The 15,234-nt window shown below is 39.5% G+C and overlaps 1 protein-coding gene across 2 annotated transcripts in view; it reads left to right on the top strand.

Moving 5' to 3' along the window:
* UVRAG (UV radiation resistance associated) overlaps positions 1 to 15,234 on the top strand; it is a gene marked incomplete at its 5' end in the record, with an annotated part of 104,154 nt that overhangs the window by 34,447 nt on the left and 54,473 nt on the right. For both annotated transcript variants that reach the window (XM_082009508.1, XM_082009507.1), the window contains 5 exons: positions 9,381 to 9,486; positions 12,481 to 12,607; positions 13,568 to 13,652; positions 14,119 to 14,206; positions 14,790 to 14,850. In XM_082009508.1, the coding sequence (XP_081865634.1) occupies positions 9,381 to 9,486; positions 12,481 to 12,607; positions 13,568 to 13,652; positions 14,119 to 14,206; positions 14,790 to 14,850 (467 nt within the window). The remainder of the gene's footprint in view (positions 1 to 9,380; positions 9,487 to 12,480; positions 12,608 to 13,567; positions 13,653 to 14,118; positions 14,207 to 14,789; positions 14,851 to 15,234) is intronic.

Genomic DNA, 15,234 nt, shown 5'->3' with positions numbered 1-15,234 from the left:
GTATTCTCTTAGTTTTCTATCCTTTCTTTTCTTTAAACTTTGAAAAATAGACCTTTCGGTATTAAATGGTGTTGGGAAGATGGGATATGCTGGCAATCACTAAAGAAAGGGCTTAAAATCCTGTATGTTAAAATTTTACTTCAGTTCCTAAAGTAGTAATAAAGTAAAAAAAAATAGTAATATCTTGTATTCTACAACAGTTTTCATGGTATTGTGACATTAAGATCAATTGGCCTACTAATAGCTTTTGTGCCTCTAAATATGTGAGTGCCTGAAATCCTCCCAAATTCTGCCTGGAGACAGAGAGTGCTCTAAGAACTAGTGAAACTTGCCCCTTTGAAGTTTTGCTTCCTATATTTGTATCTCTTCAGTCAAAACCTCTTTCTCTATGGTTTAATTATTCCTTCAGTGGATGGGATGGCACATTTGTGTTATTTGGCCAGTTAGTTAAGGCAAATTGAAAACATGTTTGATTTTTTTTTTTGTTGTTGTTTAAAAAGAATACTGTTTTTTAACAACAACAAAATCTGACATTGGTACAGTTTGAGTGCTAGAGATGAGGAAAAGACCAGCTCCAGGCAACAGCTGTAATATTGCTAATACCTAACCTGGCTGAAGTTGATTTAAATAATATTTCTAGGTGTTAAAGGGCTTCCTCTGCTACTGCCACATGTTCCTCTGGTCTAGTGGATTAAATCTTGAAAACTAGAGCAACTCCAGAGACCACACAGAGTTCGTTAAACACAAGTTCTCACAGTTCTGGTGATAAGCAAATAAATCTGGCTGCAGTGCCCTGGACAGGTAAACATGACTTTTTCAAAACAGGTCATAACAGGAAGCGAGCCATTTCCCTGTATCTCACATCACAGCAACGATGGCCACGTTCGGTGACTTTAAATGGCCCAGAATTGCCAGTGACAAGACACTTGCTCTGAGGAGGACCGGAGCTCAACTCCTCAACTAGCAACTAATTACTACTTTCAAGGTTAGAGGCTCAAAGGAACTTGCAGTGCACTGTTGAACATGGGACATGTTGATACAGGACAAGTAGAAATATAAGTTACTAGAAATTGTCTTAAGTCCTAGTGCTTTAAGTATGCCCGTTGTCTTCAGGTTTCATAATCTGTCATAGGCCAGGGTTATGCTTCAAGTGACAGGCTTTGTTTCAGGATTTGTAATTTGTAATATAATTGTTCATTTAAAGAAGAATGTATGTCATGTCACTGAAGAGATATTATTTAAGAATACAAATGTAGGTAGCATTTATCTGCAGTCTGAAACTTTGAAATGTTGGTAAAATAAGCTATTTTAAGTGACCAAGACTAGAACATAGGACACAATATAAAATCAGCTTTTGTTTAGCTCTGCCTATCTTAGGAAAGACACTTTTTAGCAAATACATTACTTGTGTGTTTAAGTTCTTCCATCTTTATTAGCAGTCTTATTGAATGAACAGTAATTCCACAAGTTGATCTCTGAAACTAGAAAAAGAGACAAAAGTACACAGTCAACGTCAGTAGTTGTAGTGTTGAAAAACTCATTAGTACCTCAGAGTAGTTTCTCTGAGACTGTAGTCAGTGGAATTGCACATGCCTTTGGGCAGCTATTTTTAACACATGGAAATTATGCTAAACTCAAAGCTGTTTTTCATAAGCTCTCTGAGTGGGGAATGATGGAGTGAGCAAGGTCTTCATGGACTTAAACTGCTTCGTGCTAAGGTGTGTCTTGGGGGTACCTTGGCCTGTTTACAGCTAAGGAGAAGCACAAGATAAGTCAGTCTTGAACAATGCTGGAGTGTCCTGTCTTGACAGCCAGTAGCTCAGTCAGATTTTGCTATTGTATAGTTGCTGTAAGCAGCAATTCCAAACTTCAGGCTTCCAGACATTTGCTGAGGTGAAAAGGAGGGAAAGCAGGAAGAAAACTTGCTATCAGCTACTCTCTAGCTGTGGGGCGTTCTGCAGCATCTGATGACAAACCCAGAGGTGAGCCACACAAGGCTGTACTGTCTTCTGAATATACCTTAAGTTCCTTTATTTCCACCCTCATCTCCATGAAAGAAGTGAACTGAATGGAGCTGTGCGGTAGGTAGGATTCAGCCGCAAGCCTCTGCAGTTCTGACTACATGGAAATAGGGAGTTGTTCTTTGCTCGCCTGTTCCTTTTAGCATGCTGGTAGATGTGTATTTAGAGGTAAGGAGAGGTATGAAAGATTTTTTTTTTTCATTTTAAACTACGCACTGCTAGTTAAGTCTTTTGTTTCTAGGTCTTTCCTTTGCCGTTCTTCCCTCAGAGAAGGAGCCCAAGTCAGAGCCATGACTAACCTTTGTAAATGTTGTAGTTATGGATGTTCATGCAGGAGGACCAGTGCCATGTCCTGTGAAAGTGGTGTGTATGTGGCAGGAAAAGGCTGCCACTAACAGCCTGATGTTCTTGCAGTGCTTTGTTCTAGCTTTTCCTGTGAGTATCGTGGCAATCAAATTGCTGGCTCACATTGCAAACTTTCAGACTTCAATGTTGCTACTGCTGCTACCATCACCTTCTCTCAGCAGATGTGGAAAAACACCATCTCAAGTGTGGAATGGGTAGTAGGATTCCTCATAGCCTGACTTGTGCTCTTAAATCAGTATGCTCCGCTGCTAAAACTTTGCTTTGCTAGTGATAAGTGTGGTGGTTTTTCTGTGATGGCCAGGCTTGTTGGTACTAACTAGGGAAGATTTCCACCTGGACGACTTGGCTCTCAGTGCTGTATAGGCAGCCAAGACAAGGCAGGCATCCTCTTGGCTCTGGACATGAAAACCCAGGTGGCCTAAGGCCAGTATAAATAAATATGAACTGTAATTGGACCTCTTGAGTGCCTCTGTGTACTCTAATGGGCAGTACCGAAGTGGATGAACAGTGTAACAAGTGTCATCTCTCTTGGCCTAAAAACCCCATGGGCTGGAATTGTGAGGTAGTGTCTTCCTGGGAAGTAGCAATGGAGGTGGAAACTGGGATCTGAATTTTTTTGAGAGGTTCCTTAGGGATTTTGATCTGTGGAATCAGACTTTTGGACAAATCTGTTCCCAGGCATTTTACTTGTGTGGTGCTAAGCTATATGGAAAGAGGCTAATCAGTCATCAGAAGAGTCAATTTACAAGCCTGACTTTTGCCAAAATCTGTAAAAGAGAGCGGCGCGGGTCATAGCGAGTTGAAACAGTCCATGAAGCATAAGAAAGAGGTGGGTTTTTTTTGTATGTTAACTTAGCTACAGGTTTAGTAGGCTGCTGCTGCTCTTATCTTCAGCTTTCCTAATATGCCATATGGAATAAAACACCCCTACAGTGGCAGATTATTAATGTGAGCGTGATAGGCATGTTGCTAGCTCTTGATCAAACTTGGTTTCAGAGCACTGTTTGAGAGAGATTACACAGAGCTGTGCAGAACTTCAAAAATAGCTTTATTCTTTATTTGTGACGGCATGTAAAAGACCACATCAACGAAGCAATGTTCAGTTAGATTAGAAGTCATAACCGAGTCCTCCTCCTTTTTCTGGCTTTGTTAGAGTTGATGAAGAACAGAGCATGTCACTTCGCTAAATAATTTTCAAACAGATACCTGAAAGTATTTAAGAAGGAAGATTTTTATGAACAGTGATATTGGGACTCTTCCTTATTTTTTTGTTATGACTTTGTCCTGGATATGGCTGTAGTAATGGTGCTGCTAACTGCTGTGTCTTTCAGCCTGGGCAATGATTGTAGTGAATGCGGTCATGTCTTCAAAATGCTCAGAAATACCCAGCTGCATCAGGGAAAGCCAATACTGCATTTTGGGAACAAATAAAATGGATTAAAGATCTCACATTGGGGAAAATGCTCTAATCTCTTTGGTAATTGAAAACAGGGCAGGGTGGTACATTTACCTATGACTGCAGAGTACTCCTGTGAACGTTATGACCATCCCCTTGTCTGGTGGGAGATGTTGCTTCTCCAATTCAGCTGTAGAATTATACTGCTCTTCGATGTAAACTTTGATTTGAGTTTGGGGATGGCTTCCAGGAAAAAGTGCAGCACTATGCAGCTTGAAAAAACTGAGTCACCTGAATATTGACTTGTGTTTCTCCTCCTTTTCCTTCCAGTGGGTAAGGTCTATGTTCAGTTGTCAGAAACACCTTATCAGTTGCATGGACTGCGATTGGAAGAACACAGTCAACTTGAGAGCAGCTGTTTCCCTTTTGGGTTACAGGGTCCACCCAATTCAACCTGAATTTATGCACCTTCCTTTTTAGTTGTGCAGTGAACTCCAGTCTTAGGCTTGCTCTCTGTCTGAGAGTGAGAATTGAAACTTATATTAAGATTTGTTGGCAAGTTACATGTCAGCAAAAGACTGTTGGATTCTATTAGTGTCACTGTCCTTCTGGTAGGAGTCATCTTTACATATTTATGCCCTTTGGACATTTGATTTGCATGTAATTTACCTTTTGACTATATACAGTGTCTTGAATGTGATTCTGTTCCGCTGGCAACAAGGTTTCTGCAACCACAAATTGATAAGCACCGGTATAAAGAACAGAAAGAAACATCCTTTGTTATTTGCCATAAATACATTTGTTATTTGAATGAAAAAATGAAGCCATAAATCCATCAGAATGCTGGAGTCAAATCTGTGAATTGAATAAAAGGTCTAGAGACATGTCAGGTTTTGTGACTTCATTTCTGGAACAAGTTGTGCTCCACATTAAGACCCTCCTTTTCTGTTCATGCTCTGTGTATTGAAGGTGATCTATATACTAGCTAGCTCCTTCAAATGTTCCTCACACAGGAGTGCAGCGATTCCTTTGCTGCCAGTTTGATAGACCTATTTTTTCCTTTTCTCCATTTGCAAATAGCTCAAAGCATCCAGTGTTGCAGTGTCCACATGGACTTGATTATTCAGAAACTTAATTTCAGTCTTACATGTGTAAGTCAATACAAAACTGTTTGAGAGAATGATGGAAAGTATCTGTGCTTCAACAGCACTGTCTTGTTTGAGTTTCTTACAGCACTGGCTCTTGTAGAGGTTTAATGCCATAAATGAACAAGTCAGACTTGCATTTTATTCTCTTCTTACTCCCTACTGTCTTCTCTCACTATACATCTGCTTTTGACAAATTGTAGGTATAGGTTTCTGAGGAAAGTGGGAAAGAGAGTGTATGATAATAAATTAGAAGATTTTTTTTTCTTTGTGGGAAAGCAGATGTAGCAAATGATGGTTTAAGTGGCTATGTGAAAAATATGTTCTAGCTGGCTGGCACTCTCCATAATCTAATTTTTAAACTGATATAAAGAAGTGTGTGTTCCATTTTTTTGTATTTAATAGGAAAGTCTTGGATTTTTTTTTAATAGTAGGCTTGGGTATTTTGCTTCCAGGATCCTACATCTTTCTTACTGCCAGAAGAGTTCTGTCCTATTTTCTAAATCCCTGGTAGTAATTCTCAGTTTAAATTTAGTCTCATTGTAAACTAAGGTTGTTCTGGCAAATAAGACTGTAGGCATTTATTTCTCTTGTGAGAAGTAGCTGTAGAATGTGACTGCTGTAATTAATTGATGTATTTATGGCTTAAAATTCTGCACATGAAAAATCCAGATGTACCTGATAGAAGCAAATAGATACTTGGAATGTATGATAGAACTACAAAATCATGGATCAAATGTCTAACAAAGTTCATACCCGTTCATTAATGTAAATATAAGCATATGTTACCTTAATAGGCACAACTGTCACTACATTGCAGCTTTCAGTTTTTTTAAAGATTGCACTCAGGAGTGAACTTGCTTTATTAACTAGTAAATCTCTAGACTAATTCATGTCCAAGAGGGATATCTCAGTTGCACAATACTGCACTGTGTCTTAAAGGAAAGTGCTTCAGCTGAAGCTTCAGATGCTGCCTCAAACTTACTGCAAGCTGAAAGAGAACGAATGTGTTGTTATAGCACCTTTCCAAGTTGTAAAGTCAAGTTAAGTTGGACCACTGTGTTGTGCAGTCATTGGGTCGTCAGGAAATTTGCTTGATCTTGCAAACAAGACAAGGATGTTATTGCAAAGAAATCCTGTAATGGTGAAGAAATCAAAAACTTGGCAAACTTTTGTTTTTCTTCCAAGTCAGTGCCCATTTTGAATTGATTGGCAGAACATTGTATGCTAGAATTGTTTCAAATCTTACAACCAAGGTGGAAAGTAGGGTTTTTTTGGGGAGAAGAGGAAACAGTTTTATTTCAGACTTGAAAAGCCTTGGAGAAATACTCCAAATAGCCCATGTTTCAACTACCTGGGAACTAGAAAGTGAAGAGGAGAGATACTGAATTTTTGCCTGATGGTTCTTCCTGGATCGATTAGGGATGCAGCTTTTGTTGGTCTTAGCTTACGGTACATGGCTAGTGTTTTTGGACCTATCCCACCGTCTTTTACACTTCCAAAGGAAGGGAGAGTATTTTGTTTCCTATTAAGTCTCTCCCATCTCAGAAAGCAGGTGATATGAGAATGGAAGTGGAACAACAGCTTCATGGCTCTTCATCTCCAAACTATATTAGGGTGGTAAGGAATTCTAACGTCTGCTTTGCTTTTCAGTTCTTTCCCAGGCAGCACCATGCAACTCAACTGATGTTGGACAATTGCACAGCAGCTCTTAGGGCCTCAAGCAACAGCAGTAAATCTGTCACCCTTAACGTTTGTATTACTCTGCTGCTGGCTAACAATGGCTGTGAGCTGCTGCAGAGACACCAGAACAGCCTGCAGACACAGGATGACGACACTGTTGGCTAAACTCTCCTTTTATAAAGGCTTGAGTTTCTGCTGGAACTGGCTTGGCTTTCCTGACTGCCGAAGGAAATTTGGTAGCAGGCCAGTGGCCTCTTGAAGCCCTGAATGAGCTCTTAAAGAGCTATGGAAGTGCTAATTTTAATAATAAATAATAAAAAACCTTCTTGAACAATCTAGGAAGAATTCTGCATTCCCTGCTAACACACATGTTATGCCACCAGTTGGCTCACCATTTTCAGTTACTAAACCGAGCCGGATTGTACTCAAAGCATAAATTGTGCTAACTTTAGACTGTAGCGTTGGACTTGCATTCAGGCTAGAAATGGAAACAATATGCGGCCAGTTAGCATTGAAGTTTCTCTCCATTCATTATATGTAAATTTTAATCCAGATTTATGGCCTCAACTTGCTGATCTCCATTCACTGGTGCAATTGTAATTGCCTTCACTGAAGTCTGTCTTGTGCATGCAGAAATGATGGACAAAATTTCCATCCTGTGGTTCTTATGTCTTAGTTTGTATTCCCGTTGTTGGATGACCAAAGATTTCCGTGTGGTTGCAGCGGGGGCTTTTTTGGCCGGGGAAGGGAAATATCTGTTGATAGTTGCTGCTTTTGTGACATGAAGTCCCTAAAATTTTAATCTTGGAAGGCTTAACTTTGGATGTGGTCATGATCTTACTGTTACCATTTTAAAGTTCTCAGAACAACAGTGAACATACTGGGATCACAAGAAAAAAAAACCTTAGTGATACTGGTTGACTCAATGTAAATGGTGCTATTTGGCATCAAGGCAGCCAAGTTTAACTGTAGGGCTCTTTTTATATTGCAAGAAATGACTGGATGACTTTTGGCTTAAAAAGAAAACTGTTTCATATTAAAAACAGATTGCTGAATTATTCTTTATAGCAGTATTTGTAGCTTAGGAATATACCTTTAGGTATAGATTCACCAATTTGAAGAAGTATCCTAAGGTGTATACTGGTTTGCATGTGCTATAAGCAGTCTGAGAAGCTGTAAAGAAACCAGTGGGATCACTTATTATAATGTGAAACAAAAATCTACTACAGAGTGTTGTTTAGGAGAAGCAATAGCATGAAGGAACTAAAGGCTTCTGATGACTTAAATGTATTCACTTAGAGTTATAACATGTAAAAGCCCTAAATTGCAATGACCTTATTTAATATTATGAGCACTGCTTGTTCCCTGTTGCCTGTGTATAATCTCCTTGGTGGATTTGTTTGCTGGGCTAGGTGGTTCAGGCACTGTCCTCACACCGATTAACCAGTATGTATCGTGTGCTGTTGAGTTGAGATGGGATGCTGAGGGGAGATGGTTTGGATGACACGGATTAATGCTTTGTGGTTACTCATACCTGAAGCATGTAGCCTGGTTGTCTTGGTCTAGCTGCATACAGGCCGTTAAAAATGGTTAACCAAAACCTTTAAATAGAAATGCCTCAATTGCTTATAAATCTGGAAGAGATTAGAGAACATGAAAGGAAGGAGCTGAGCAGGCTTTTCTATATGCTCTAGTGCTTTGGTCCTTGCTCACAGCAAATTTGTAGCCTTGCTTTAGTAAAATTAAACATTCCTATGAAGAGGCAGAGATTTTTAATTTTGGCAAAGCGGAGGTGGTCATTAAAGCGTGCATTGAAACGAGCTTGGTCTTCTTGTTATGTTTGCCTGGCAAAGCGCTAATGTCATACAGTAGATTATCTGACCATGCTTTTGCTGTTCTGACTAGGCCTTGGTTAAGTGCTTATCCCAGCAGTAAGGCTGCCTGAATAATATCCTTACAAAAGGAGAAGCCATTAGAGGTGAAATTATGAATGGGAAAAGTAAGCCTGGGTTTGCATGCCTTTAAAGACATAGTCTATGTCTGCAGACCAACTCTCATTTTTCCTAAAAAATACGTTAACTTCTACTCATGTTAATTTTAAGATGTTAATGCCTTTCTTAGACCTGTTTTTGCCATTGCTTTCCTCTGCCTGATTCTTTTTTTTTAATAAATATGGCAAATAATTGTTTTTCCCTCTTCACCCTGAAGCCAGAACTAATGATCAGAAACACATCATGATCATCATCTTTTCACGCTTCGAACATGAGTCAATTAAGAAACCAATGTTTTTCTTACCAAAGGGCCCATGGCATACCTTGGAGGTACTAAAGGGTAGTTTGTGCTCTTGGCCTGGGTAACTGTGTGTTATCTAAAGGATACTTGAATTTTTTGAAAGTTAACAATGCTCATGATAATTGTCATGTGTGTATCTGTCTTGATGTTAACAGTATTATACATTAATTGTAGCAGAGATCCCTATAATTACCTGCTCTCTTACCTACAGCTTTGCCTTATTGGCATCTATTGAATTTAACAAATGAAAAGGACATTTGGTAGTTGATCGAATTTAGAGACTTCCTCGTTTGCTTTGGATACTCATTTATATAACTGTGCAAGTCATGATTCCTCTTTTAATGTTTTATTTCAAAATAGAAGGTGACAATCTGGATTCATATTACTGCTGCTGGTTTTGAGGCGGCTGATGCATTCATCATTGGAAGATGTGTGGGGAACCTTTAGTACAGCTGTAACTTTCTTTTCTCCTTACAGGCTTCACAGAGCCCAGTGTGCAATTAAACAGACTCAGGTAACTGTTCAGAAGATAGGAAGGGAGATTGAAGAAAAGCTGAGATGTACATCTACAAGCAATGAACTGGTAAGTTTGATTATTTAAAACTGTATTCTGCAGGCTTGCTGAAGCATCTGGCTGGTGTCTTGACTGTAAGCTTGTTTTTTTTATTTAACACTTGAACATGAAATCTTTATTTAAACCTGTCACTTCAGATAGGAACTCATCTGCGAAGTGTAATGTAATGGATTTTAGATTGATGTGTGTTACTCAGATGGATTGATAGATTACTTATCCTATATATGGAATCACAGAATCACTAGGTTGGAAAGGACCTTTAAGATCATCAAGTCCAACCATTAATCCAGCACCACCATGTCCCCTAAACCATGTCCTGAAGCGCCACATCCACACGTTTTTTGAACACTTCCAGAGATGGTGACTCCACCACGTCCCTGGGCAGCCTGTTCCGATGCCTGACCACCCTCTCAGTGAAGAAATTTTTCCTAATATCCAACCTAAACTTTCCCTGTCATAACTTGAGGCCATTTCCTCTCATCCTATCGCTGGTTACTTGGGAGAAGAGACCAACCGCCACCTCAGCACAACCCCCTTTCAGGTAGTTGTAGAGAGCGATAAGGTCTCCCCTCAGCCTCCTCTTCTCCAGACTAAACAACCCCAGTTCCCTCAGCCGCTCCTCATCAGACTTGTGCTCCAGACCCCTCACCAGCTTCGTTGCCCTTCTCTGGACACGCTCCAGCACCTCAACATCCTTCTTGTAGTGAGGGACCCAAAACTGAACACAGGATTCAAGGTGCGGCCTCACCAGTGCCGAGTACAGGGGCACAATCGCTTCCCTACTCCTGCTGGCCACACTATTCCTCATACAGGATACTTTTACAAGGTGTCTTGTAGTATGCTTTTATTTTGTATAATTGCTTTTATACTATAAAAGCATAAATATTGCACAGTGCATGAAAGAGGTTTATCAGGAAAACCAAACCTTTAATGATTTAGATAAATCTTGACAGGATCCTGTGGTGGGTTTAGTGAGGTGAGTCTACTGGCTGTATCTTCTTGCACCCCTACTCCCTTTGGGTGAACAGAATTCATGCAAAAGCTGTCACTCAAGTGACACATTAATTTTAAGCAGGAATTATATTAGATCTTGGAATAGCTTTTGACAGTTTGTTTTGCCTGTCCTTTTCCCCTTTCCAGAAAAGTGTACTGGTGCTAGTTTCCACTTTTTGCCCAGAAAGGCTGAGCTCAGCTCAAAGCAATGACAGAACAAGTGTGGCTCGTGGTGACTTCATTATATTGGTACTCACTGGCACGTGTCTGGTGCCTTGTGTAGGAAAGGGCAAACTTGTGATGTGAAGCTACTTTATTTCTGTAAGGTGGGTTCTGGGTTGAGAGTACTCACTTAATTTCCAAAAGTGTCAAACTGGTTTAAGGGTTTGACAAAATGGAAAAATGGGAGTTTGTTTACCCACTCTAATTACAGGGTTGCATTGTAGACAAAGAAGCAAAGAAGTCAGTTCCCTCAAGGGACGACATAACATCTCCTGTGAGTGACTCCAACCCAGAGGTTCTTTGCCTTCTGTTGGGATCTTGGCTATTAAAAAGTTTCTAACCATCTTTTTTGCAGTTATGGATATCCTTCTCCCTCCGTGCAACAGCTTTTCCTTGATAATCATGTGTGAGCAAAACTATATGAATAACACTAAAACAAAAAATGATGATGATAGTACACATGATGAAACTTCTTAGCAACCATAGTCTATGGTACAAGGAAATTATTGCCTATTTTTCTTGTCCTTTGTTCAATAGTGGAAACTTTTGTTGGGCTTCCATTCCCCTTTGTAAGTGTGTGAATTATAGTTTCATTCCTCATTATTGAGTCATGTTTCCTGCTGCAGTCCTGAACCAGAAGGCTGAGCATACATATGTAATTGAAGCAAACTTGAAGTGGAAGGAAGAGTTCAGCAAGAACTGACTTTTTCAGGCAGCTAGTGTTGAAGAAACATTTCCATTAACTGCTTGAAAAAGTGAAAGCTAGCGGAGTTGTACAAAGTGACGGTGTCTTGTAGTACTTGCACAAGACTTGCTCGCAAGTATGTCTGATTGCCCCTTCAAGTTTTGAACTCTATCAGAGGTGTGATTGGACTGAAGGGATGTAATTACTCTCTTCCGTTTTGAATCTGTCTCTAGTTACTTTCAACAAGTATCTAATCAACATGGTAGATGTTGCTTCCTTAAAAAAAACCACCCCCCCCAAACCCCAAAACAACCAAAAACCAACCCAAAAACCCCAAAACAACAACAAAACCCACCATTTCTTATAATAGAAAATTCCGCTTCACTAAGCGCGTGGCAGCACAATTTCTTAGTGAAGATGTTGCATCGAACTAAAAACAGATTCTTTTTAAAAACAGGAATAGGTTTAGAGTAGGTACAGGACAAATCCTAACACTTTTAAAGAAGGAATCCTTCAAATATAATTGTGTGTAATGACATAATCTGCTCCCTGCTATGTGTTCGTTCCTTTTGTGTCCCTTTTTTTTTTTTTTTCTCCTCACCCTGAAGCTGAGAATTGGATCTAATAGTGCAGCTCAGACATTTCCAACCCTTTTCCAGCTCCCTGCCTCAATTTAGTATAGACTCCTCATTGCTCATCTTCCCTCTTGTTGCTGAACCCTTTGCCAGGGAATGAATGCTCATCATGCTGCTAGCACTCTGCCGTTAGTCTCTACGTACTTGTCCTGCAGAAGCTTCCTCCCACCCCTCCTTCCTCTCTTAATTTCTGCCCTGGGCCAGGTTGCATCACAGAAGAGGAGATGGATCCCACAGGAGGAACAAGTGCTGTGGGACACAGCTGGGTTTCTCTCCTTTCAAAGCAGCAAAATGGTTAGGGTCTTTGGTAATCTATTGCCTGTTGTAATGTATGAGCTCAGCCCTTAGAACAAGACTAGTGTCTGCCAAACTATTTTTCTCTTCCCTTCTATCACCCCTTTTATGGAACTGCTTGTGTGCAGAAAAACTTTTAATTTTTATTTTTTTAATCTATTTTTCTTCCAATAGAAAAAGGAGAGTGAATGTTTACAGTTGAAGATCCTGGTGCTACGTAATGAACTGGAGAGGCAGAAGAAGGCCCTTGGTCAAGAAGTAGCCTTGTTGCATAAGGAGAAAAACACTTTGCATGACAGAGGTAAGTGTAGAATCATTACTGCTTCTATTGCAGATGTTCATAACCTGCTGATCAGCAGAGTAGTAGCCTAGCTTTTGATCATAATGACCAGGTGATTTTGGTTTTTTTTGGTCTGGCTCTCTGGCTTTTCCTTATCTGAAGTTTGCAGCCAGATAATAATCTTTTCACCATCTGTGTTATACTGAATTCTGGACAGCAGTTTCTGGTATCTTGTCTCTAAACAACTTCTTACTATGACACCTCTCTAAAGCAATCTTAAGTCTGTCTTTAATTAAATTTTATGAGAAAATCAGAAGCGCTGCATTGTAATGCAGTAAACAGTGGCTTGATGGAGGCATGGTATAATGTCATGAGGGATGTCATTATACCTGTGATTAGGATCTCATTTTAAGTGTTAGAAGACAAAAATCCCTCTTAGCTTACAATGCAAGTGAAAGGTGAAATGCTCAGTCGTCTTGGTGTTTTGTTTTACTGGGAAAGTGTCCTATAGTAAAATGCTATATCACTGTTTCTCTGGAGCTCACCAGAGACCAAACTAGACAGATACCTGATCTCATTGCAGGATCTTTTTTTTTTTTTCCCCTTCAATACCTAGCTGAATCTAAAATAATTAGTCACTACTGAAAATGAGGTTTTTGCCATTTACTTAATTCTTGTTCTGCAGGTATTGAGATGCCTTAACTGGCTTACTCCACTATTGTGGACATGAGGGGAACAGGTGTTAAAGGCAAATGAGGTTTTGTTGGTTGTATTTGGCTGGTGAATGGTGTATCATGGGTGAAGGCTTGTGTTCCTCCTGCACTGTCGTTCCCCAGTTTGGCAGCATAACATGGAAAATGGGCATGTAAGAGTAAATGAGAGGTTATTGCCAGCATTTGTGTCAGTATCTAATTCTAAAACTTCAGATAACTAAGAAAATATTTGATACTAATTTTTTTCCTGATTCCGCATGTTGTTTAGAAAATGCATTTGAGACTGAATACCAGAAACTTCAAGAGCATAACGAATCCCTGCATGAATTAAGAAAGGAATGCACTGCTAAGAGGTAAAAGGACCTGTGCTTTTTCTGCTATTGGAAAGGAAATACAGGCTTGAGATTAGGGCATTTGAAGTGGGTCTTATGGCACCAAACTCTTCCTAATGTCACCGTGAAACTTCTGTTAAGCCATTTCTGCTACAATTTGTAGACATCTAAAGTGATAATTAGCAGTGGCAAATCTAGGAGAAAAGCAAACGTGCTTGGTTGCATGTGCAGACTACGATAGGACTTTCAGGTCTGTTTAGGTGAAACACAGCTTTGCAATACTTATTGTCATGGTCAAAACATGCCTACAAGATGAAGTACAATTGAAAGTTAGCTTAGTCTTCTGTAATTATCTTTCTGGAATTACCTAGCTTTTTTGAGAAGGGGAGGTGATACTTGGGAAGATGCAGAAGGGATACGAGGGCCTTGATAACTTTACTTAAAGCTATTGAAGAAACTAATGTTTTTGGGATCTCTTTCCCCAAAGAGAACTGTTTTTGAAGACAAATGCCCAGCAGACTATTCGATGCAAGCAATTGCTGTCGGAGCTATCCTATATCTACCCTATTGATCTGGTATGTTTTTACTGTTCTAAAAATCTGCTTGATATGAAATGAACTTTCTATTTATTACACTTCAAGCAAATATCATGTTTTATTCATGATGAGACTTGCTCTTCACTCATGCTGTTTTTTCCAGCTTTTTCTTGGATTTGGTCCTTAAATTGCAAACCTCCCAGGGAGAGGACTTATGCCGACATCTCTCAAATAGTCTCCACTATGAAAGTAGAATAGCTATAGCTGTAATTTAATGGATACTTTCCATTTTGTTTACAATTATATAAAGTAACCCTGATAGTAGGCTAGCTGCACTTTAACAGAGTGCACATAAACAGATGACAAAATATTGAGCTCCAAAACCATTTATATAATAAATTGATTAAGATGAAGCTCTTCCTTCTTTAAAAAAGTTACATTTATTTCTGAACTATATGAAATGTGGACTAAAACACTATGTCAAAATCACTCTGGGTTTCATTGAATATTTAGTTTTTTCTTTACAAAAATGGTTTGTTGTCACTGGATTTTGTGAAGATTTCTGTTTTCTGGATGTTATTGTTCCATTCTCACTCTCCATTGTTGATTTTTAAACTTACAGAATGATCAAAAGGATTACTTTGTTTGTGGAGTCAAGCTTCCTAATTCTGAAGACTTTCAAGGTAGCTGGATATTCTTAATTCAGTTGTTACAGTTGACAATGCTTCTAAACTTCATAAAATTAAGTAAACTGATAGCATTGGCTTAGGATCCACATTTCTGACTGGAAAGGTCTAGACTAGAAGAGAACTGATGCATTATTTATTCCTACTTCCTAGCTAGTACAAAGGAAGTTACTGTTGACTCTGTTTTCTAAGATGCAATATTGAAATGCTGGAACAGGTTACCCGGAGAGGCTGTGGAGTCTCCATCCTTGGGGATGCTCAAAACCCAACTGGACACAGTCCTGGCAACCTGCTGTAGCTGACCCTTCTCTGAGCAGGGGACTAGGACCACGTCATTTCCAGAGGTGCCTACCAAACTTAGTGATTCTGGAAAATACTTGT

The sequence above is a fragment of the Phaethon aethereus genome (assembly GCF_964289735.1).
Source record: "Phaethon aethereus genome assembly, chromosome: 1".
Taxonomy (NCBI): Eukaryota; Metazoa; Chordata; class Aves; order Phaethontiformes; family Phaethontidae; genus Phaethon; species Phaethon aethereus.
Note: the sequence above shows the minus strand (reverse complement) of the source record. Positions and strands in the feature narration are given on the sequence as shown.